This window comes from Urtica dioica, chromosome 12 (assembly GCF_054948205.1).
Source record: "Urtica dioica subsp. dioica isolate 48M chromosome 12, U.dioica_male_clone48M_v1_H2, whole genome shotgun sequence".
NCBI lineage: Eukaryota > Viridiplantae > Streptophyta > Magnoliopsida > Rosales > Urticaceae > Urtica > Urtica dioica.
The window spans coordinates 11,642,743-11,668,622 of NC_142767.1; the positions used below are offsets into that span (position 1 = coordinate 11,642,743).

A 25,880-nucleotide genomic window follows, 5' to 3' on the forward strand; every position below is an offset into this window, starting at 1 on the left:
TTATCATGAATATATTTAAGGGATCTCGGAATTTATTTTTACTCTCGAGATTTTTAAATCTCAGAGTCTATTCTGAATAGTTTTATTCGGAAACAATATCGAGTTCACTCGAATATTCTCATTCCGAAATTTCATCGACCTTAAATATTATCATTTTCCAAGATATTTAGAATTTAAGGACGTCTCATATGCAACAAGAATTTGAATTAAAACTCGTCCATTTTATTCAAATTCACAAGTTGAGCATTTACAAAAGTTTATACATTACAATCCCTACCCCCTTAGAAAAGTTTCGTCCTCGAAACTTAGAACAAGGCAGGGTATTTCTTTTGCATTTCGCTCTCAAGTTCCCAAGTAGCTTCTTCCGCGGAGTGACTCTTTCAAAGTACCTTGACCAGAGGTATAGTCTTATTCCTTAAGACTTTCTCCATACGATCTAGGATTGCGACGGCTGGCTCTTCATATCTGATTTCAGCACAGATCTCAACCTCTTGCTCTTGCAGAATATGCGAAGGGTCAGACACGTACTTTCGTAGCATGAACACGTGGAATACATCATGGAGGTTGGACATAGACGGCGATAACGTCAAACGATAAGCTGTCTTGCCTACACACTCAAGGATCTCAAACAGGTCCAACATATCTTGGACTGAGCTTCCCTTTCTTCCCAAACCTCATAACTCCTCGCATGGGTGAGATCTTCAGATAAACTTTCTCTCCTGCTTTGAACTCAAGAGGCCTCCTACGCCTGTCAGCGTAGTTTTTCTGACGACTCTGGGACGTCTTCATTCGAGCTTGGATCTTCTTAACCCCTTCTGTGGTCTGCTCAAGCATCTCAGATCCAATAAAGTTGCTCTCACCAGCTTCATCCCAGTGAACTGGAGAGCGACACTTCCGTCCATACAGAGCTTCATATGGTGCCATACCAATTGTCGCCTGATAGCTGTTGTTGTACGAGAACTCAACTAGCGGAAGATAACGACTTCACGAGCCTTGGAAGTCTAAAACACGAGCTCGGAGCATGTCTTCCAACACTTGGATCATTCGTTCGCTTTGACCATCGGTTTGTGGGTGAAAAGCAGTACTAAACTTCAGGCGAGTTCCCAGGTTCTCTTGTAATCTCTTCCAGAACCTTGATGTGAAGTGAGCATCACGGTCAGAAACAATCGAGCTAGGAACCCCATGAAGACGTACAATCTCTTTTATGTAGAGTTCAGCGAGCTTATCCACGGTGTGAGTGGTTTTGATAGGCAAGAAATGAGCTGATTTGGTCAATCTGTCGACAATGACCCAGACTGAGTCGTGACCAGCTGTGGTTTTTGGAAAACCTGACACGAAATCCATCGTTATCTGCTCCTATTTCCATTATGGAATCTCAAGTGGTTGCAGCATTTCAGCTGGCTTCTAATGCTCTGCCTTAACTTGTTGACAAGTTAGGCACTTTTGAATGAACTCAGCTACGTCTTCCTTCATTCCTGGCCACCAATACACCTTTCTCAACTCTTGATACATCTTTGTCACACTTGGATGTACCGAATATGGTGTCCCGAGAGCTTCTTTCATCAACTGCTTCCTGACTTCCTCGTTGGACGGCACACAAACTCTTTCGTTGCACCGTAGAACCTCATTCTTATCCAACTTGAAGTCACCATCTTTACCGTTTTCTGGTCTGTATAGATGTCTCAATGGACTCCGTACAGGTAGTGTCGCCATAACTTTCTCATGCTGCATCAAAACTGTGCCCAAACCTTGCTTAGACATGTCACAGTAAATGGCGAATCCATCAATTCCTTGTGGAATGGTGAGTACTGGCGCGGTTGTCAGCCGATTCTTCAGCTCTTGGAAGCTCTTTTAACATGTCTCGGTCCAAAGGAACTTCTGTCCTTTACGGGTTAATTGAGTCAGAGGCATGGCAAACTTCAAGAATCCTTCTACAAACTTCCTATAGTAGCCAGCAAGACCCAAGAAACTTCTTATTTCAGTGACCGTCTTTGGCTGACTCCACTGTCTCACGGCTTCCGCTTTAGCAGGATCTACCATGATACCAGCGCTACTGACAACATGGCCATCAAACGTCGGAGGCTTCTACTTACGAAACCTCTGGTATACCGGCTCGCTCACCGGAGGAACGACGTCAGGAATCCGGAAGTTCAACTCTTCCTGAAGATCCACGCGTGCCTGTGGTGGATTTTCACCTCGTTCACCTTGAACTGGGGGCTTAGTGTTTGGTGGAGGTGGTGTATTCAATTTTGTCAAGACATCCGCAATCGTGCGGCTATGCTGCTCTATCCGTTGAGCAAAGCTTGATAATGACACCCCGCATGTACGTCTCATCGAGCGTGCGTCTAATCTCTTAGAGATCCGCAGCTGAAACATTCTCGGCATTAGACGTATCTCGTCAAGACCCCACTTCCTTCTTATTTTCACATATAAGAGGATAGGCATGGTTGAGTATCACAATCAACCATAACGAGAATGCATAACCAACATGGACTAGCCTTTCAAGGCCTAGTCAAACGAGAGACTTAAACACAAAACGCTAGTTCTCTCGTTACACACACAAAGCAACCACTCTCGTGGTTGACAAACAAACGTCTACGCAGCTGGGTCGTCCGAAGGCTCAGTGGGATCCTCCTCGGAATCTCCCTCGTCACAGTCAACCTTCTCGTCATCATGCGGAACAACCACCGGAAAAACAATCATCAGGGGTAAGGTACTCATATACCACATCGCGTCACGACGAGGAACTCAGTCTGCATTCGCAAGACAGCGAATGAGAGACAATCAGATTCCAACGTCAGATATTGGAGCTCTACACTAAGCTCCCAATACTTATTACCTCGCTGGAGTCTATCCTCGAGCACATCGGACACCGGTCCACAATCTCCTGGACAATCGATTTCCATATCGGACAACCGATTCCAACCCAAGCTAGTAGAATCCGTAAGCTTACTCCTCCCACTCGTCCCTCTCCCCTGGCCCCGAACGTGTATTGTATCACCTTCTAGAACATCTCACAATCTCGGCTGATAATACCGTCAGCGGTGAAACGAGTCCATCGACTTAACGTTGGCCAATAACGAGGGGTCATTGCGATACTCGTACTGGAGCAGTGAAGCGTCGAGATGACACCCATCCACTCACAAGTAAGACCGGTCCACCGGCCCCTAAGCGATGGTGTCTCCCACGACACTGAACGTACTTGTGGTCGAAGGAATTCACGTGACCTTATCGCGGTACATACGAATCTCATCGGGGAGGAGAGGTCTAACTCCTAACAACTCATTCTGCATCATGTCGAACCTATCTCTAGACAGGTCGACTCTGAGCACAACACTACCACATGGCATACTTGCGACCTATATCGAGAACACGTATCCCAAGTCTACATAAACGGCTAAACCTGGGGCTCTGATACCACAAAATCTGTCACGACCCGTGAGCGACAGCTCGCCCACGAACCGCGACTGATCAACTCAAATATGTACATAACTCATAATATAAACACATAATTTAAACATAATATCTCATAAGATTATATAATAAAATAGTTTGCGAAAATTCGGGGAAATTTTTCGCTTTTATAACTTAGAGTCTTATAGCGACTCCTATACAAATATGTTCCGGAACGTTTTAACAGAAGATACTAACCCCCGATTAAGAAACCCCATAGCCCATAGGTCAAGGCAATACGCGCTCGGTCTCGGTCTTCAATCTCGTTTCCCGCTTACCAGCTTTTCCCTTATCTACATTACCAAGGGTCATAAAACTATGAGTCGATTGACTCAGTAAGTGGGAGTCTATCTATAAAGTAAAACGACTAATGCCATGTGACGTGCAAACAAGCATACAAGAATGCAGAATGATTGCTAGATATCGCTAGAACATAACAATAGAGCATGACTGACGCGTGATATCACACTCTATCTATTCACTTGTCGTTCTGCAAGATCGTACATCCTCTTCTGCTACGATCTCCACAACGACAATAAGCCAGCCTCAGACCTCGAGCAGCAGTCTTACGGCGGCTTGGGTGTTTTAAGATTGTCTGGGATCCACTAATGGTACCATCTTCATCTGACGTCGGCGCATGTGTGCCGCCTTGGCACGACAATGAGTTCACTCGAGGCGACTGCTCATTGCTGAATGGGTTCACTCTAGGCGACTGCCCATTACCATCGGGTTCGCTCGTGGCGACTGCCCGTTATCGTTGGGTTCGCTCGAGGCGACTGCCCTTTACCATCGGGTTCGCTCGAGGCGTCTTCCCGTATTGTTGGGTTCTCCCCAGTTTTGAGTACTCAGCGCCATACAGACCACCTAGGTCTGTCACAAAAACAAGTCATTGACTTGTGGGTACCACCGACACGAGTTTAATTAAAGTTTGGGTACTCTGCGGCTAGCAGCGTACACGTTACCTATATACAGAAGAGCGTAACGGGATAAACCCCGAAAGAACTTATTGTTTCCATTTGAAGCTCGTTAAGTGTTTTAAGCTGAAAGCTCGAAATGTGACTTTCGAACTCTCTACTCCCGATTGAATTCGAGAGTCTATCGCTCTTCCGTCCTCTCGATTCTAACCTACTTCCTAGAGTTAGAAGAGAGTCTAACTATACACAGAGCAAACGTGGCCGGTTCAAGTTAGCGTTTGAACCTAATGGGCGTACCCGAACTAAGTTTTCAAGCAAGAGTGGCCGAAGCCTTAACTTTTAAGTTCATTCATTTTAGGGCTTTCACCTACTCGTGTTTACTAGCAAACAAATGCACAAACAAACAGGGTTATTCCCTTGGTAAGTAGTTGGCTTAGGTCTCCACACTTACCCGGAATTATTTGACAGAAAGCTCGACGATTCCCGAATATGTCTTGCTTCACACGTTCTTCGAGGCACTTGACTCTTGTCGAAACGTCGAAAGAACTAGCATCCGGAGTTTCCTTGCTTTTCATGCTTCCCGAGACTCTACACATCCTGCAGCGTTAACACGTCCTGAAGCGTCGAGAAACTAAAACCTGAAGTTGAAATCTCATTAGTCAATGGTTCGGGAGAAGCTGACGAGCTTAAGGTTCGTTATCGGGATTCACTGCGAGTCGGTTCAGGGGTTCGAGAATTTAATTCACTTATTTCTCGGCTTTTCGGAATTTAAACTTATTCAAGACTCGTGCGAGTTCGTACCAGAGAACGAGTACGAAATAAAATCCAAATCGTTATTTTGACGAGTCTTAAATAATTAAATAATCCGAAACCATACAACCGAGAATTCTAAATTAATTAACCAGAATTTAAATTCTCGAACATCTCTTAATTAGATAATTAACAATTCTTGAATACAATCTCAAATCCAAAATTAAAACTCGAGTCTAACGCTATAAAGCGATAAACGACTCACGAGTGAGATCGAGCTTTAGAATCTTTTTCTGAATTCACTACTCTTCGGCTTCGACGCGCTCAGTTTCCGCCGGTTCTCGCTCGCTTTGACTTGATCTGCGACTGAGCTGTGAAATTCAGAAATGAACATCGAGTCAATTCCTAAAGTCCAACTCCCGACTCAAACCTAAAATCCGAAAACGAACAACTAGCACGAATCTCAACTTGTCACAAAATATTCCCGACTCATCAACAAATACAAAACAAGCTCAATATAAATCATTCCCGAGGCTTAGAGTTTAGCAACATAACTAGTGAACCAAAACACATAACCGAGACCAAACTCACGGCCACAAACAGCCCTCGGCCAAGACAACTCTCGGCCACGATAACAAACAAATCTCAAGTATCCAAAATTCACAAACAACTCATCATGGCCTCAAATCATCATCAATCCAGATTCCAGAATTTACAAATATCATCACAGCCTCGTAACAACAACAACAATCATAACTCATACCAATTTACACATCAAAGACCACACGGCCAAAACTCAACTCCAAAACCAAATCTCATAAATTCCAATCATCAACATCAAAACCCAACGTAAATCACACCGAAAAACAATTCAAACCCATCAACCCACGCTCACAAATAGAAACCCCCAAATCAATTTCTCTAACCCTAAATTCCAATTCGGGTCAAAGAAATTTACCTCGTTTCTGGAGGAATCAAACTCTCCGGTGTTCACCCTTCTCTTCACCGGCGTTCTCTCTAGCTCGCGGCGGCTCAACCTTTACGGCGGTCGCTCGGTCTCAGCTGGACGGCGCGCGCGAGGTGGCTATGAGCTCGCAAGAGGTAGAGCGACGATGGAGATGAGGAAGACGAAGGAAGGAAGGAGAAAGTGAGGTGGTTGTGGCCGAGCTTCTCCAAGCTTCTTCGTTGGTGTTGATTTTTTTTTCTTCGTTATCCTTTGCAGGTTGGGCGCGCGCAGAGAAGAGAATAGGAGAAGAAGAAGAAAGAGAGAGAGTGAAATGATGAGGTGGCCGAGAGTGAGAGATGAAGAGTGGATTAAGAGAATACGTGGCTCTCTCACGTCACGCCACCCGTGAACAAGTGGTCCACTAATATCTTAACACGAATCTCTTAAAACGACCCCTTTTTTCTCTCTTTCTTTCAATCTCGTCCTTCAAAACGTTGCACATAAGTCCTTTCAAAATAAAATCTCACAATCCTGTCCTTAATTAATTAAAAAATAATCTTGGAAAATAACCGAGAAAATAATCATTATTTCCCGTTATCATGAATATATTTAAGGGATCTCGGAATTTATTTTTACTCTCGAGATTTTTAAATCTCAGAGTCTATTCTGAATAGTTTTATTCGGAAACAATATCGAGTTCACTCGAATATTCTCATTCCGAAATTTCATCGACCTTAAATATTATCATTTTCCAAGATATTTAGAATTTAAGGACGTCTCATATGCAACAAGAATTTGAATTAAAACTCGTCCATTTTATTCAAATTCACAAGTCGAGCGTTTACAAAAGTTTATACATTACAGCTTCCGACCGCCGCGCGCTCAGCCTCGACACCTCGGCGTCTCTGCCTCGACAGCGTGCTCAGCCTTGGCGTCGCTGCAATCCCGGTAAGCTCTCTCTCTCTCTCTCTCTCTCTCTCTCTCTCTCTCTCTCTCTCTCTCTCTGACTGAACCGAGAACCGAGAACCGAGAGCAGGGCTGCTGTCGTCCCCTTTCCTCGACGAGTCTCTGCCTCGTCCCCTGTCCTCGACGAGTCTCTCTCCCTGCTGCCTCGATCCCTCCTCCGCCGTTTCACCGAGCCGTCCCCTGTTGTCCCGAGCTGTCCAAGTAAGTCTAGCTTTTTTTAAAAAAAAAAATTTGTTTGTTATATAAGATGGCTGTTAGTTTAGTTAGTTTAGTTAATTAGGTTAGTTGATATAAAATGTTAGTTAGTTAATTAGTATGTAAATGTTAGTTAATTAAATAGATAAGTTAGTAACTAATTATTTAGAATGTTAAGTGTTAGTATGTAAATGTAAATGTTAGTTAATATAATTGTAGTTAATCATTGTAAATTTTAATTACATAGTTAGTAATAAGTTTAGGTTCTTTAATTTAATTTAGATTAGTATGTTAATTGTAATTGTAAAGAAATTGTAATTAATTACAATGTTTAGTAATGTGTTTAGGTTAGTGTTTAGTTTAAATTTGTTTTGTTTTAATTAGTTTTGATTTATTGTAATTTATCAATTAGGAATTGTAATTAGTCGAATAATTACATGAATAGGTTGTTTAGTTTAAAATTATTTAATGAAATTAAAATTTTAATTGTAACATGCTACTTTGAAGTTGATTAGTAATTGTAATTGATAATGTCACATGTTTAGTTTTAATTGTAAGTTAATGAATTTGTGATTAGTTTCATTTGATTTAACATGAAATGAAATTGTAAGTTCAAATAAGAAAAATAGTTTGTGACATGTTTTGATAGTTTGTGATATTTTGTTTATTTCGATTTTTCATTTATAAATGTTGTGATCGAATCACGAAGGTTCGGTTTAGGGCTGAGATAATTTATAGGATAGTTCTGGATGATTTGTGTATGTTTTTAAATAATTTTGCAGGTTTTTGGTTTGTCAGTATAATAGGGGAAACTCTGTCGAAATTTCGGTAGAGTTTCGAATTAATTAGTTTAAAAACTCCCAACTTATTCAATCCGAGCTCAAAATAACATAGAATTCATAATCTCTCTTTCATTTTGTTATCCGTCGTCCTTTATCAATAACTCTTCCAAACTTTAATTTTTCGCTCTCATTCAGCGAAATGTCCAATCCAAGTAGAGATTGGATCACGGAGAATAATCGGGTGACATTGCAGTACAAAACCGGTGTTAACGAGTTTATTCGCGCTGCAAGAAGATTCCCTAATGAAAATGGCAAATATCGGTGTCCTTGCAAACCTTGCAACAACGTGAGATGGCACGACATCGGGGTTGTCAGGAATCATTTGCTGAACAAGGGGTTTACCCCAGGCTACACAAAATGGTATCATCACGGCGAGCTCGAGCGTGTCGTCCTTCCTCATGAAGAAGATTCCATCGGAGGAACATATCAGAGAGGAATAGGAGGATTGCACGGTGTTGTGGAGGATATCAGGGATCACGAGGATTTCGACGATGCTACGGAGCCAACCCAGAGCGAGGTGTGTGCAAAGGAGCAAGTGGAAGACCTCTTCGCCGAGTTGGAAGCAGAATTGTACCCTGGATGCAAAGAGTTTTCTTCTTTGTCGTTCTTGGTTTCGTTGATGCACCTCAAAGTCACGAACCATTGGACGAACAAGTCGTTTACAGAACTCTTGCAGCTCTTGAAGAAGTCTCATCCAGCTGGTAATCGAATTCCGGAGAAGCATTACGAGGCAAAGGCGAAGCTGAAGCGTTTTGGCATGGGATACGAGATGATCGATGCGTGTATTAACGATTGTGTCCTATTTCGAAAAGATCTCGCGGAAGTCGACGTGTGCCCAGTATGCAACGAGAGCAGATGGAAGCCAACTGGGAAAATGATACCGCAAAAGATTTTGCGATATTTTCCCCTGAAAGATCGATTGAAGCGGTTGTACGCGTCTCGACGCACGTCGCTTCTGATGCAGTGGCACGAAAGAGATCGTGTCAGGGAAGTTGGTGTTCTACGACATCCTGCAGATGGTACGACGTGGAAAAACCTGGACGAGAGATACCCAGGCTTTGCTGCAGAGCCTCGAAACGTGCGGCTTGGACTAGCTGCGGATGGATTCAATCCGTTCGGAGAAATGAGTTTATCGTACAGCATGTGGCCTGTGGTACTAACTGCGTACAACTTGCCGCCTTGGTTATGCATGAAGAAAGAGTACTTGATGCTGACGCTTTTGATCCCGGGGCCTCACTCACCAGGAAAGGACATGGACGTGTTTTTGCAGCCAATTGTCGAAGAGCTGAAAGAACTGTGGGAGACCGGATTCCGCGTTCGAGATGGCGCCAACGATGAAGTGTTTCGATTGCGTGCCGCACTACTTTGGACGATTAACGATTTTCCAGCTCGATCCTATTTATCGGGATGGAGTGGCCAAGGGTATCTCGCTTGCCCGACGTGCAACCTTGACACGCCGTCTTTGAAAGTCAGAAACAGGATCGTCTACTACGACCATCGTCGATTCTTGCGTATGCGTCACCGATTGAGAAAAAGCACCGATCACTACAAGGATCGCCACGAGAAACGCAGTAAACCCGAGAAGTTGACTCCGCAAGACATACTCGCTCAGTTGGCTAGTGTCTCTTGCACGACAACTGGAAAACATGCTGGCTCCGTGGGCAGAAAACGAAAGCGAGCCGAGTGCGAACTAAATTGGGCCAAGAAAAGCATCTTTTACGAGTTGCCGTACTGGTCAGATTTGGAGTTGAAGCATAACATGGACTTCATGCACATAGAGAAGAACGTGTGCGAGAATCTTCTCGGAACCTTGCTCAGCTTAGAAAAGAAGAACTACGACACAAATAAGGCGAGATTTGATTTGATGGACTTGGGCATCAAGACCGCTCTCTACTTGAAAAAACAAGGGGATTCGTGGTACAAACCGCGAGCATCGTACACCTTAACCCTTGTTCAGAGGCAGTGATTTACCGAGTTCCTCCAATCTGTCAAATTTCCAGATGAGGTCGCTGGGAATTTGAAGAAAAATGTGACTGCTGATGGAAAGCTCACAGGTTTGAAGTCGCATGATTGCCACGTGATCTTGCAGAGGTTGTTGGCTGTTGGTATTCGTCCTTTTGTGCCAAAAGAAATACATCAGACGATCTCCGAGCTTTGCAACTTTTTCAAGCTGATAAGTTCGAGAACCTTGAGAGTAGAAGATCTTGAAAATGCGCAAGAGTCTATCATCGAGATCTTGTGTAAGCTTGAGATGATATTTCCACCAGCTTTTTTCACGATCATGATTCACGTGGCGATTCATCTACCAGATGAAGCGTTGTATGGCGGCCCGGTGCATATGCGGTGGATGTACCCATTTGAGAGATACCTTGGGACGTTAAAACATTTTGTCAAAAATAGAGCTAGACCAGAAGGCTCTATTGCGGAAGCTTATGTTGTAGAAGAAGCTCTAACGTTCGTTGCAAGGTATCTTGAAGATAAAAAAAGTGTAGATGAAGTTCAAGTGCGAGAGCTCTCTGTTTTTCGATCCGAGATGTGTATGCCTTATGGGATGATGAAACCGATAGTATTAGACGATGAACAGAAAGAGAACGCGGAGTGGTACATCTATACCAACTGTCCTGAAGTTGATCCATATTTGACGTAAGTTATCGTTGGGAATGTGTTTCAATTCATTCTTTTTATATATTGCTATTGAAGTAATGTTTTTAATAACAGCGAGCATTTGGATCTCTTGAGCGAATCTGGAGTTCGCGATATTGAAGCGGAGCATAGAAAGAGGTTCAAAATTTGGTTTGAGAAGAAGGTAATAACACAATATCAATGCAATTTTTTGATAAACGCACAAGTGCTAATCAATGCTTTCTTTCGTAATCAGATTTTTGATATGAAAGCTAGTGGTTCTGACGTGTCTGACGAGCTCTATTCGCTTTCTATCGGTTCCCTTCAAGTCGCCTATCAATATCTGAGCTGCTTTGTAAATGGCGTGAAGTTCATCACTCGTCGTCGCGATAATCAACGAGTCACTCAAAATAGCGGTGTATGTGTACTTGTGGATGATTTCACTTACTATGGTCGAATGGAAGATGTCATCGTCGTGAACTATAGGCATAATTGTAGTGTTGTATTGTTCAAATGCATTTGGTACGGTGACAAGTATCATGCAAACCGACTAGTGCACACCGATAAGACTACTGGAGAAACGAGTGCTTATACTGCGAAACAGTGGTTTAAAGAGGAGCCGTACGTACTCGCGACTCAAGTCAAACAAGTTTTTTACATCGAAGATCTTGTTAAAGGCGGCGACTGGGAAATCGTCCAGGAATGCAATCATCGAGGGATTTGGGACATTCCTGAAGTTGACCCATCCAACTCAGCCTCGATCCCATTGACTATAGAGTTGTCAAACATCGAGCGTTTGAATCATCGACACGAAATCGATGAAGCTGAGTTAGTGACTGTCGTTGACGATGATGAAGAAGACGATGATGAAAATGAGAGACAGGTCGTTTTTGAGGGAGAAGATGTTGATGTCGATATAGAAGATGATATTAACATTATAGGCATAGATGATGATGAATGATTAATATCTTTTTTGTATGTTTATTTACTATATAATGTAACCACGGTTTTCCTCCGCCATATGTGAGGTTTGTTAATAATAAAATCCGTGGTGCCGTCCACGTTTTTTTTAAACAGAAAACTAATATTTATTTACTAATATTGTTCACATCTTACAGGATGTCAGATGCAGGTGGAGATGAGTCTCCGCTACACCGTTCAGGAGCAGGTGGAGATGAGTCTCCGCTAGAGACACCGGGTTCCCAAGGTCCTAAGAAAACAAGGGGACCAACAACCGGCTCTACTTCGGCAAAAGCAGCGCTTGGGGTACCCGGTGCGAAAGTTGTTAGGTATGACCCAATCAACCAAACTTTCTACCAGGACGTAAGAAAAACAATAAAAAAATGTATGAGTATTCAACAACCGCGTCGGCGCTTTGGTGAAAGTCCATATCCCGGTCACACTTCGTGATTGGAACGAAGTGACGCCCCAGATGTTGGGCAATATTCTGAGCGCACTTCATTCCGAGTACACTTTCGTGTACAAGGATGATGAGACCGAGGAGCTGCTTCCGGCGGATTGCTATCGTCATCAGATTGACCAGACTATCATTCGCGATGCAAAGCGAATGAGGCGCAACCAAAAGTCTAGATTATCAGGGACTTTCTTAGGAAAATGTTGTGGGCAAATGAATGTCGCCAAGAAAGAAATCTCAAAAGGATATCAAAAAGACGATTGGGAGAAGGTGATAGAGGAGTTCGCAACTGACGATTGGAAGGTAATGTATAATTCAAAAAAATTATGTTATCTTCTATGAAATCGAATTATAACGCAATTTAATATGTGCAAAAAAAGTCTACTCGCAACAGAGACAATTCAAAGAACAAGAAAACGAAGTCCACACAAGGGTCGATTTCTTTTTTGGCTCATCGACATTTGAACGTAAGTTTATTCTAATTTTGTAATATTTTTTTTTGCAATAAATACATTACTCATATTTTCATAAGAACTGCAGAGTAGGGAAGATGGGACTTTGGCCTCGGCGTTAAACACGTGGGAGAAAAAACATCAAGATGATCAAGGCAATTGGACGACAGCTTGGGTGCAACAAGCATTTGTAAGTTACTTGTGTTAATTACTTAATAATCAAGTTTCGATAATCTTAATATTTTTTTTAACATATGTTTGAAGGCGCGAATTATGACTCAAGTCGAGGATATGCAGCGACAAGCAGCGGAGTCAGGCCAAACGTTTGACATAGACCAGGCGGAGCAGTACGCGATGGATACTGTTCTCGGGCAACGTCGAGATTGGTATGTCGGGATAGGTCCCTCGATCCCGAGATCCTCGTATCTCTTGGCTCAGGCTCAGGACGACAGCTCGTCCTCAGGTTCTTCATCGACGTGCGTTCCAGATCCAGTGATTAGCGAGCTACAAGCAGCGTTGGCCGCACAACAAGCTCAGATGGAGGCGTTTCAGCGACAGTTCTTTGCCTACACACAGCAGCATCCGTCTCCCATGCAAACATCCCCCGCGATGATGCACCCTGGGACGACGCCGCCATCAGCTTCAATGCCGAATGTTCAGACGCCGCCATCCGCTTCAATGCCGAATGTTCAGACGCCGCCATCCGCTTCAATGCCAAATGCTGATCAGATGCCAGGTTCGGTAGAATTTCAGCGACACGGCAGCGCATCAGGCCGCCAAGGCGCACGAGCAAGATCTGGCGGAAGATGAGGCCGTGCATTCCAGAATTGGCAGACTTCGAATGAAAAAGGGAAACAAAAAGAATAAATTGTAATTTTTTTAATTTATTGAACGTAAATTATCAAATTTTATGAATTTAATATTAGAATTTCTATTAAATTATTTATATAATTATTCTAATTAATATTATTCAAATTATTTATTTAATTTAACAAAAAAATTATTTAATTAATTTTTAAATAATTTTTTAAATTATAATTTTTATATATTTAATAGGCTGATTCTATTAGAATCAACATTTAAAAAAAAAAAACTACAGACAATCAGATGCGACAAGTCGCATCTGATACTATAACTCCCGCTTTAATAACTTATTTTGGAGGATATTTAGGTGCGACGTTTGGTGCGACTAGTCGCACCTAAAATGTCGCACCTGATAGTGATGACTTTCAGGTGCGACAAGTCGCACCTAAAATCATCAGGTGCGCACTTTCAGATGCGACTTTGTCACATCTAAAATCGCACCTGATGATACTTTCAGGTGCGACACTGATGCTTTCAGGTGCGACTTTTGTCGCACCTGATGCTATTAATTGTACTAGTGTAATAACATACATTATTTTGAGTATGTTGTTATATATATATATATATATATATATATATATATATATATATATATATATATATATATTCTTGGAAAAACTATGTGGTATTAATATTACACGTAGATTTTATATGTTATTGTTTGGTATATATAATACACTTTTGCAATTTAACATAACAATATATATTATTAATATAAATATAAGAAACTTTTCTTACTTTCTATTTCTCTATATTTTTTTTAAATTTCTTTTATCAAAATTTAACTTCAACTTTTATTTACCTAAATTTTTTATTTTGTCCATAATAATTCTAAGAAATATGACAGATAGGATAACATGCAATATTTTGAAAAACTTTGAATCATAAAAGAGTTTTTCTTTCTACTTTTTGTTACTTTTTAAAAATCATTGACAACGATTTTGCTAAATTTAATTTAATAAAATTAAAAGTCTTTAATTTACTCTATTTTCCTTTTTTTTCCAGTTTTTGTTTAAAAACAATAATAATTTGCGCTTTTTTTTTTACCAGCTACCAAGTTTTTGCTCGAGAAAACAAGTTATCATTGGTATTTTTTTTTTCCATTTTTGTTGTCTACTCTATTTTTCATGTTTTATGTGACAATCGAGATATAAAATTATAAATTAGTCCGTTTCTTCATATACGTAAGCAAAATATCATTTGGTGAGGTCGTGAGTCGTGACTATGAAGTATGAATATGCTCATGTGATATGAGGATACGTAAATGGATAAGGGGATATATACCACAATTATATAGTACTGTAATGTTTTATTTATTTGTTCCCAGAAGTGGAAGGGGCGTTAGTTTCTAGTCCACAAATCTAGGACCTAATTTCCTTTCAAAAAAAAAAAAATCTAGGACCTAATTTGTTGATTTGTTTTTTTATTGATGACCATTATAAAAATAAAAAAAGCCACGTGGACGTGGTGAATGACAAGACACAAGACAACTAATTTGCCGGTATTCACTCTTTTTGTTCAACTGCACACCACTTTTCTTTCCTCTTTTTTTTTTTTTAAATCTTCATTTACACACAATTAATCCATATTTCTTACTCAGGCAGGATCGTTTATCTACCCTTTAGGCCTTTACCATAAAGTACAAAGATTATGGCAGTTGGATCAAAGTCCTTGGATTGCCAACGAGGCAGGTCCATAACAAAAAAGCTACACTTAGTTTTAGATGATTATTTTGAATGCACGGCCCAGTTCCAAAGAGATAAAAAGTCTTCGTCAATTTTTATTTATTTAATTTTATTTTTGTGAGTCTTCGTCATTTTTAGTGGGCCACAACACCAACATAGGCATATGTATCAAGTGATTCTTTTATAACCTAAGGTTAGAGAACAGTACAATAGCCATGTTCTTTTAAAACGTAATCGAGTTTTGTTTTATTTTATTTAAAAAATAGTTTATCAGTCAATAATAAATTAAATTAATCAAAAAAATAAATTTAACTTTTTACTTATTATTTTAAAAAAATAAAATTTGGGTTGAAATTTTAAAAACAGCTAATAGAATGACTAATTATAACAAATTCTTATTTTTCAAATATATTTTTATTTCATAATCACGTGTAAGTTTTTTTTTTTTTTTGTTATTTGTTCTTTATGAATTTGAAGCATTCTTGGAATGACCATCTTAAAAAAATAAGGTTTTGTATACCTCTCCAATATATGTTACGTGATGTTGACAGTGACACACAATCAATACAATATTATATTAAGTATTTTCTTTTAATTATGCTTGCCCGCATTTTTTTGAAAACGTGGGGCGGATATCTCTCTCTCTCTCTCTCTCTCTCTCTCTCTCTCTCTCTCTCTCTCTCTCTCTGGGTGGACACAATCAACAATTAGAGGTTAACCTATGACTCATATCAATAGAAGATTATATAAATACACACATATATATATATATATATCAATACAATATTATAAAAAATAATTTAAATGAAAATTTCAATATGAAAGTGTATATATACACTACAAAAATAAACATAAATACCATTACGTATAAGTCTATATATTAGATCTATAGATATTATTATAGCTTCAAATTTAAATATCATGCAAATTACAAAGTTAAAAAATTAAAAGATGTTTATATGCATGTATTTATATATTTATTATAATGTGCAACATTATTTCCGTTCGATTTTCCATGGAAAACGGCATATCACTTGCCATTTTTCACATTTTTTTCGTTCGGTTTTTCGTCAGCATGACGATTTTCCATAAATCACGAGATTCGAAACGGCATCGAAAACAATATTTCAAACCTTGGATGAAACCCACGATTTAGCGGTTATAAAGAGCTAATTGTTGTCTACATATTTAAGTGGGAGTTATATTGATACTGATTTGCTGCCATGTGGTGAGCTCGAAAATATTTAATGTTTACACAGCCATGTAAAATATACAGTTGACTAGTATTTGATTTAACCCCTAGCTTCTCTAAACTTTTCGATCATGCTAAGTGTCTTTCGGATCTTACTTTATGGTCCTATTCATTATTGGTCATTCATTTGGTCCTCGAATTCTATGCTCGAACCCGTTTAAAAGATTAATGAGTAGTACACACTTTTTTTTATTTTATTTGGATTATACATGTATTTCACATCCAAATCAATTTTAAAAAGAAATCCATTTATAATCCAAAATTTAATTGCTTTCACCCAACCAATGGTTTTTCGATGACCGACCTTCCATTGGGCCTATATATGTCATGTTATGTGATGCGATTTCGATTTCTAGAGTTCCACTGCTTTTTAGCTCGTCCACATAAGTTGAATATCACGTCACTGCATCCACTACGTCTGAATGCTAGTGGATACTATCTTACTTGAGTAACTTTGTATAATTCCTATTTGATATCTGTTGATACACGATTATGAAATAAATGGACTGATTTTGGTGGACATCAATTAAAATGAATAAGTCACGATCTTGAATACAGAAACACAGAGTTCCGCTAAAACCTTTTCTAGAAAAAATCGGTCTCCTCTCTCTTGCTACAAAATTTTTCCTTCTTATCTCATATTCTAAACTACATTATTATCTTAGCTTAACCCACTAAGAACAGTATCCGAATATTTGGTGGCAGCGATACACACCTACAATTTGGACGCATCTTATGTATGTGCCAACATATTTAGCCATTGGATATCATTTTCTTAGCAACTTAGTTCAAACTAACGAATTGCGTGTCACGCATGTTACGACGAGTGTTCAACTTTTTGACGCACTTATGAAGTCAGTGACTTGTCATTCGTACTTGATATTTGTTTCAAGATTGGTGTCCAGTGTTCATGAATGCTCATTATCTTAAACTAGTACATCTGAGTAATATATTGATTATCTAATTGATTATTGTATTAAATAATTATAAATATATGTTAGAGGTGTGAAGTCTAATCGGCACCGAGGTGATGAGAGGATGGCTGAAGACCTTATAACGATGATTTGCGGATCGACCCGCGCTCAGGTCGACGTGGGGTTTGGAAATGGGGTGGTAAACTCCATTCCCGAGGGTCGTAAGGAGCAGAGCTCTCTAGTCGAAAATTATATTGTAAGGGTTATAAGTTGATGGTATTTTGGGAATTTTAGGCCTGTCTGTTAGCCCTAATGTTTTCCCTATAAATACCCTATGCGCCGATGTTCTTTGTAGAGCGCAAGAGTTGTAAACACGTTTGCTCCCGATAAATATCCTATTCGTACTTGAGAATCTGCAGAGATAAAATGGACGTAGCTTTCGTATTGAAAGTGAACCACTATAATTTTGTGTGTGCTAATTTTGTTCTTTGTGAATTTGTTTTATGATTTTAGGTCGAATTTGTGTGTCGAATACTAACAATACCCACACAATTAATAAAATGTTAGTCATAATATCATAATTTGCTATTGGGTACAGCCTTCATAATTGGGAGTTCATCTTCTTATTTAGATTGTGGGAATTCTTACTAATTTTTTTCTTTTTTGAGAAGTGGTATTATTGGCCAAATTTATATTATATATTATAGCAGTGCAAGCACATGTGACAGATTAAGATTACATGATTTAGTACAAATACATTAAGTTAAAAGATGATAAATCTTTCACTTATAAGGACACATGCATTTTCGCTGCTCATAAAACTCGAAGCCAATACCTCTCTGTTGAGATATGTGCCAACATTACCAATAGATCAACCTACCTAACAAGAGAGTTCTTATCTTCTTATTTGGGAGCGGAGGTACTTAGAGCATCTTTAATGGTAAGCTAATGTCAAATTAGCTTACCATGCCACATAAGTCATAGCAAAATACAACTTATTTAAGCTAAGTCATCCACAATGGTAAGCTAATTTCTCCTCTTGCTTAAATTTATCCTACTTGTCAATTGCTATTTTTGTTTATTTTTTTATTCAATTTTCACTTGTTAAAACTATAATTTTTTTATTAAAAGTTGTATAATTCAATTTATTAGACCAAATGAAGAAAATGTAATTTTTTTAAAGAAAATAATTTGACTATATTATACTAACAATATATTAATTATATATATACAAAAAAAATTGTGTCAACAAATAATTCACAGAAAAAAATATTACTCAAATATTGGTAATTAAAAATTTATAAATTTAAGTAAAATAATAAATTTAACAACACAACACATATAATCTTATTATTAAAAAGATGATACAATACTAACCAATATCACAAATAAGAAGAAGAAAAATAACATGACAAAATTTAAATAAACAATGAATAGATGTGCTCTCAATAATTTAAATGGGTCCCATGTATTTGGCTTAAGCAAGTAGCTCTATAGAGCTAATTTATCTAGCCAATCACATAGCTAAATTGCAAAATAATGGTTAAGCAAATAGCTTAACATTTCTCCTAATTACAAGCAAGTCCTTAAAGTTGCTAAGCCAAACACCATTAAAGATGCTCTAAATACTCTTCACATACTTAATTTTGTTCAGTCTTCGCGTAGAATCTTTATTATTAATTTATAATTTTTACCGCACATATCACTTTTTACATATTACGTCATTGGATTGGAAATTAATCCCTACGTACCTATATATATACATATATTCCCAAAACACCAAACGCAATACACAGAGATATGTATAAAATCTAAAGCCTCTATATTTGTATAGGCTCAGCCGCTCAGATAATCGATATCACTGTATTATGCAATCGTAGTTTCATTTTCTGATTCGATCCGAGAGAGAGAGAGTATGGTGGTGAAAGGCTCAGAGGCGGTGAAAGGCACAATCGCGGATTTCATCGTCCTCCTGACACGCGTGGCGCTGGCCGTGTGCCTCGTGTCCTCCGTGGCGCTGGCCGTCTACTCCGCCTTCTCCGCCGAGTCGGCCCGCGGGTTCCGGCTCCCGGATCGGTTTCGGGTCGCCCCGTCGGAGGACAACGGAACGGGACCCACAAACATCTCCCACGTCTTCTTCGGCATCGGCGCCTCCGCCAAGACCTGGCGCCTCCGCAGCCTCTACGCCGACCAGTGGTGGGTCACGGGCAGGACACGTGGCTACGCCTGGATGGACGAGAAGAGGCTTCCCTCGACGGGGCGGGTCCCGAGCCGGGTGTCGGGCGGCTCGGCGCGGCTCGCGGCGGCGGCGAGGATAGCGCGGATAGTGAAGGAGAGCTTTCTGGTGGGGGCGCCACGTGTGCGGTGGTTCGTGATGGGGGACGACGACACGGTGTTCTTCCCGGAGAACGTGGTGGCGGCGCTGAGGGGTTTGGACCACCGCCAGATGTTCTACGTCGGAGGAAACTCCGAGAGCGTCGAGCAGGACTCGATGCACTCCTTCGAGATGGCCTTCGGCGGCGGAGGCTTCGCCGTCAGCTTCCCTCTCGCCGCCCGCCTCGCCGCCGCCCTCGACCCCTGCCTCGACCGCTATCGATACTTCTACGGCTCCGACCAGAGGATCTGGGCCTGCGTCGCCGAGATCGGCGCTACTCTCACTCACCACCCTGGATTCCACCAGGTACGTCGATTATTATTGGGCTCCCCCATTATTAAATGCCCTCAATTAATTAACAAACATAGATTTAATGAGTGGGGGCGTTTTTATTTATTTAAAATGAAGGATAAATATATAGTTAGACGGTGATCGCCATGATTGACTTGTGTTGTGTGCAACATTTAGTATAGTTTATTAACAAACTATATCTAATTCATTCTTTTGAATTTCTTAAAGGAATGAATCTAATAATTGATGATATTGTGTAGCTGTTTGCCATAATTGGCTATAGTCTAGACTCTAGAGTAACGCGAGTATAGTCTTTTCCTTGTTTCGTTAAGTTTTTTAATTCAAGTTGGAGGCAAATTTGAATATATAAATTCAAGAGGGCAAATTAAAAAAAAAAATATTCAGGAAGGGCGAATGGGTTATAGGAAACGATTGAGCTTGGATCATCACTAGTTTGCGGATTTCATATTGTTCTATATGCGTATGACTATGACATATGCATTTGATATGTCCTAGTGGGGGTGATGTAGATTTTTGTTTCTTAGTTGATGTGAGAGTCGTGGATGTGTTTGCTATGAATTAACCATCCATCATCATGACCACTTAACCTAATGGGACCCATGACCAAGGATATTTACCTTCTTCCCTTATATTTTTTTTCTTCAATGGGGTGACTTGTCATTTCACCCGAATGATCCAAAGACAAGAAGTGCCGTGTATGATGCTCAATTAAATGGCCATTTATTAGTACAATAATGTTTGTTTCTCTAGTTGGTTCACGAGACACATTTTGGAGTCTTATTATGATCCATAAAAATATCTTCTTAAGTATGGGAGTGAATAGTTAAAAGTTATCGTTTACATAGGTATTACCGAAATGGGGTATGGGCATTTTGGTTAATTAATTACGTGAAGGACGGAGAACATAAAAAAAAACAGTCCGATTGGGACATTTGTAAAGCTGGAGTACATTAAAAAAATCAAAGCAGGTGAAAAAGTTTAACGAACATGTTTAGTTCGGTTGTAGTGGGAATGGGACGTGGCGATCTTGCATGGGAAGGGGATTTTGGGATTCGTGTTAGATGAAATTCTCACCTGTATAATGGTTTATCTTCTTGTTCTTTTGTTTTGTTCTCATTCATCACATATATTCTTTTCGAATCTTCAATTTTAATTCTCAAACACAATCATACAAGGTTCATAAATCATAACGTAGTTTTTTTTTCTTAGGAAAAAGAATCATAACATAGTTATGTCCTTAAGAAATTGAAAGTACATATGACAGGGCTTAGAAAAAGAGGTGGAATCCCATGTTTAAATTAGCTAGTTGTCTTCTTGTGGTTACGCGTTTCTCTAAAAACGTGTTGTCACTCTTAGACTTTGTACGCATGGTTAAATTCATTGAAGAAATTTTTTTAAACAATGTATATATTTTAAGTTTCAAATATTTCTATCCTGCTTTATAACCCATTTGACCTTTCGTGTTGTGTATAATTTGAATTGACCCTTGAGCTTTGTCCTTCCCACCAATTTGGACCCCATTTTTGTCTGTACTTCTGAATGATCTCTTTGGAAATATGGTCCCTTGAAATTAAAGCTGATTTCGTCGTTTTTCACGGTGAAGTCAATCTTTCTTTACGAGTGGACATTGGAAGTCGTGACGTGGTCCCAAGAGTGTTTATGGCTTCGTATCTTCGTGTGTTCTTTCTGTTGGTGGGTTGGTTGGGGGAGTCTTTGTACCAAATGCGACCAATCGGCATAAAAAAATCTATCCACATTACTTAATTATGTTCGTAGATTGAGATCTAAATCACGACTATATTATATAATATATGCACACATTCTGTTTCAGATCCGAATATCGTGGCTGTGAATGTACGCACATGTGACATGTCAGCCACTAGAGAATATTAGTTCAGTTGGGCTTAAACGGTGTCTTTGAGAGGTTTAGGCACTAGGAACTTCCGGGGATAAACGTGACTTGTAGCCAACTTCTTTTATATTTATTTATTATTATTATTATTATTATTATTATTTTTTAAATCAGCTTGCAGCCGCCTTGCCGTTCTCAATAAATGAAAGAAACCACAAGGATTTTTAGTTGGAAAATTCTCACGTTTTATTCATTTTTGTAATTCTTTTTTAAATCAACTTATAGCCAACTTGTAGTTTTCAATCAAGGAAAAGGAACCATAACAATTTTCTCTCGTTTTAAAGATGAACCTATAACCTCTTGAGTAATTCACATACTTGTGTAATAATACCGAGGCTGTTTGATTTACTATAGCTTGAATCCATGTCATTAGTAAGAGTGTTTACTCATGCCTAGACATAAGCCATATTCATTCACATTTTGGGCAAAAAATTATAATGCAATAGCTCATTTAAGTTTGTTCTAATTAATTGGGTTTCTTCGTAAACTTTTTCAGTTAGATATAAAAGGAGACCCGTACGGGCTCCTAGCGGCACACCCGTTGGCCCCGCTGGTGTCCCTCCACCACCTCGATTACTTGGACCCAATATTCCCGAACCAGACCCGGATCGACTCAGTGAAGACCCTGATGAGCGCGTACCGGGTCGACCCGACCCGAATCCTCCAGCAAAGCTTCTGCTACGACAAGAAGCGCCAGTGGTCGGTGTCGGTGTCGTGGGGCTACACCGTGCAGCTCTACACCTCGCTGGTCTCCCCCGCGTTTCTCCAGATGCCGCTCCGCACGTTCAAGACGTGGCGGAGCAGCAGCGACGGGCCTTTCACGTTCAACATTCGGGCCCCGAGCCCCGACCCGTGTCAGCGACCCCTCGTTTATTTTCTGGGCCGGGCCAAGGATGTGGGCGAGAGTGAAACCCTGACAAGTTACGAGGTGTTTGAGACGAAAGACGATAAGAGGTGCACGGAAAAGGGGTATCAGAAGGCAATGGAAGTGAGGCTTGTCCTGGTTCACTCTACGAAGATGGATGACGAGTATTGGAAGAAGGTCAGTTTCTGTATCAACTGCAAAACCCGTGAGCATTGATACTAGTAGACTCGATTGAATTTTTTTTTTTTTTTTTTTGCAGGCTCCGTTAAGGCAGTGCTGTGATATGATGAACAACGGAAGTGTAAAAAACGGGACGATGCAGATTAGAATTAGGAAATGCAGACCAATGGAAATGATCACCTGGTAGAGTTAGTGCTAAATTAGAAAGAGTAAATTTTAGTGAGTGTTCTTATCTAAATCTCACCATACATAGAGAGTGTATAGCGATCCCTTCATAGGCAATCAGTGCACAGCATAACGCTATGAAATAAAAAAAGGTTACGAGCTTTTTTGGTTCCACTTCGAAGCAATGTTATATACAAAGAGGAGAAACAGGGGCTTAGTACATTCCACATATTTTTCTTTGCTACCTTTTTCATATTATGCAGATGACTCTTTGAAAATAAAGGCAATGCGATGTCTTTTATTTTGAAGGATTAGATTACGGAAGATAAAGGTCAGAGTGTGTGTACATTCATTCGTTTTGTTTGTCATATCTAAGATCAGAACAGTACTTCTGATTATCTTCAATTTGCTACTTAGGAGACCAAAATAAGTACGTCTTTCATAATCTGAAATATATATTGACATTACGAGCGTGTAACATAATATTATCATTTACAGGACATGTTAATATACAGAAAAAAATATATATTTTACCTTGTCCGAATCAGATGGCGGTGCGTAAATACACGTAATTGACACACACTGCTCAACATCGTACTAATTGCATAGCAATGTCTCGCGAGTCGCATTTCCCGTTGTCAAATTTACACTGCAGAAAACAGGAAATGGGTCTTCAAAATAAGTAAGAGGCATATATCAGATACACAAGAGGTATCAAGTAAAAAGTACATTACCCATCGGCCACTTCACAAAGGCTTTTTCTTTGATCTTCTCTCAACGGCACATCTGTGAAGTCTGATAAAAGAGCAGAACATGTGCTTAACACGATTTCCCAATAGCATGCATAGACTTATCTAAGCATATGCTTCTATGAAAAAATTCAAGCATAGGTCTTATTAGAGCTATGAGCAGCGTTGAATACCAGCGCCAGTAATGTCGGTTCCTTTAAAAGATGTATTGCCCGTCACTAGTGCTCCTTCCAAGTTGGCGTTCCTTAAATTTACCTGTAGAACGTATAAAAAAGGATGTCACACAGATATATACGTGCATAAGACAGCTTTTTGTTTTCTCTCTCAAAGTTTTCTTCTTGGGCAATATGTAAACCAGGAACCATATTCGTCCCTTGAATCTTATCGCGTGCCACAGTCTGTAGCATTAGTGATGCACAACTAGAGTAGAGTTTCCATGGTTATATCTTTCACATACAAAAAAATGCCTCAACAACAAAGCAAACACTAAAAGTTTTAATCATCGAAAATGTTCACCTTTGTTACATTTGCCAAGGAAAAGTCTGCACCTCTTAAATCCGCATCTGAAAGATCAGCTCCTGTTGAGGAATAGAGAAAGCATGTTTTTTTTTATTATTATTAATTATTTTCTTCCTCGTTCTAGGAAAGCAATAATTTTCTCAACCGGGCAGCTCAGTCGCCTTCAATGCAAGAAACCCAACAAAGGCTAAGCTCTTCTTATTTCAAATCTAGCGAGTGATCATTCCACGCACAGATACAGGATTCTAATACATGTTTGCACTTTTTCAATCTCCAGTCAACAATAAAATGTTAGTACATCACGAGGGTAAACTAAAACAATTTCCGTTGTTTCAAACTTGATTAAGAGCCAATACTGTAAAAAATATACTTGTTGAATTAGCACCTACAAATACAACATCAAATGTGCATTGGATGAAAAGTAACTTAATCACAACTTAGTGAAAACAAATTCATGGACTGATTTGCCTTGTAAAAATTTCGATCACCAAATAATTTTTGACGAATCCTTAAATAGCGACTCAAACAACACCAAGCAAGCTTAAAATTCCGAAAAAAAATAGATCTGAATTGATATAGAACTAACAGACCTGTGAGATCAGCGTCAAAGAAGCTCGCACCAAGCAAGTTCGCACCTTTGAATTTCGCTTGCCGAAGGATTGACTGTACGAAGAAGCAAACTAAAATTTAGCAACGAACTGAATAGAATCGCTTCAGAATAAATTATAAGATACATTCTCTAAACCAAAACCGAACCGTCTTAAAGTCTTGCTTGATCAGAGTCTTGCCACTGAAGTCCTTCCCGGTTAGATCTTGTCCTCTCGTCACTTCCGAACCGTACGGTCCTCCGCCCTAAAAAAGAAAATTTGAACAACTTTCCGACCTCCTATTCGAGTAATGCTTCTTCACTTTCTTGGCAACGAATAACACGAAAAAGTAAAAATGAAAGAAAGATGAACCGAACCTTGAAAGCGAGAGCTGGATCGGCGACGAGAAGAGAGGCGGAGAGAAGAGCGACGAGGCCGGCATTGGAGGCCGATTCGCGGAGGCGCAAAAGAACGCTGCTGCGAGAAGCTTCAAGAGTCTTCGGCGACTGTTGAGGATTCGAAAAGGAAGCGAAAACGGTAAGAGGGAGAGAGAAGCGACGGCGTTGTTGTGGAGGAGAGAGAGAAGGTTTGGGTGGCTTGGTTGGTGTGAGCTTTGATGACAAATTTGAGACGTTGAGAACAGCCATTGCCTTTCGTCTCTGCCGAAACAATGTGGTCCGTGGATAACGCTATATACGATTTATATAATTTAAGGCAATTGGGGAACTAAGCTCTATTTTTATTAGTTAAATAACAATTCAAAAAACTTTATTTGCATAATGACTTTTTAGACAAAAAAAATGAAAAAGAAAACAAAATTCCTTTTAAAAATTTCTTAATCCTCTATGAAATAGAAGGAGCCCTTCTCCATTCCATCAAACTTCTCCCGTTTATTTCCTTCACTTTACTTCCACATTCATTCTTCTTATTTTTTAGCACCATATTCAA

General features: G+C 39.7%; 2 protein-coding genes across 2 annotated transcripts; one reads left to right on the forward strand and one right to left on the reverse strand.

Annotated features, from left to right (window-relative positions):
• The first annotated feature begins 18,919 nt into the window (after positions 1-18,919).
• LOC149379132 (uncharacterized) lies at positions 18,920-23,385 on the forward strand. The gene is made up of 3 exons (XM_089602384.1): positions 18,920-19,949; positions 22,364-22,909; positions 22,992-23,385. The coding sequence occupies exons 1-3, from the start codon at positions 19,185-19,187 to the stop codon at positions 23,097-23,099; spliced, it is 1,419 nt and encodes a 472-aa protein (XP_089458510.1). The 5' UTR covers positions 18,920-19,184; the 3' UTR covers positions 23,100-23,385.
• A 111-nt stretch (positions 23,386-23,496) lies between these two features.
• LOC149379133 (Tetratricopeptide repeat (TPR)-like superfamily protein) lies at positions 23,497-25,641 on the reverse strand. Its single transcript, XM_089602385.1, has 7 exons — positions 25,310-25,641; positions 25,102-25,197; positions 24,936-25,008; positions 24,343-24,404; positions 24,000-24,081; positions 23,812-23,872; positions 23,497-23,726 (listed from the first exon to the last, which is right to left on the reverse strand). The coding sequence occupies exons 1-7, from the start codon at positions 25,577-25,579 to the stop codon at positions 23,675-23,677; spliced, it is 696 nt and encodes a 231-aa protein (XP_089458511.1). The 5' UTR covers positions 25,580-25,641; the 3' UTR covers positions 23,497-23,674.
• Positions 25,642-25,880: the final 239 nt, after the last annotated feature.

What these genes read in the sequence shown, in the direction of transcription:
- LOC149379132 (XM_089602384.1), top strand. Translation starts at nt 19,185, where the DNA reads ATGGTGGTGAAAGGCTCAGAGGCGGTGAAAGGCACAATCGCGGATTTC. An exon ending in ACCACCCTGGATTCCACCAG is followed by an intron (nt 19,950 to 22,363) that starts GTACGTCGATTA and finishes AAACTTTTTCAG; the next exon opens with TTAGATATAAAAGGAGACCC. An exon ending in ATGACGAGTATTGGAAGAAG is followed by an intron (nt 22,910 to 22,991) that starts GTCAGTTTCTGT and finishes TTTTTTTTGCAG; the next exon opens with GCTCCGTTAAGGCAGTGCTG.
- LOC149379133 (XM_089602385.1), bottom strand. Translation starts at nt 25,579, where the DNA reads ATGGCTGTTCTCAACGTCTCAAATTTGTCATCAAAGCTCACACCAACC. An exon ending in CTTTGACGCTGATCTCACAG is followed by an intron (nt 24,405 to 24,935) that starts GTCTGTTAGTTC and finishes ATTCCTCAACAG; the next exon opens with GAGCTGATCTTTCAGATGCG. An exon ending in CCTTGGCAAATGTAACAAAG is followed by an intron (nt 24,082 to 24,342) that starts GTGAACATTTTC and finishes TACGTTCTACAG; the next exon opens with GTAAATTTAAGGAACGCCAA.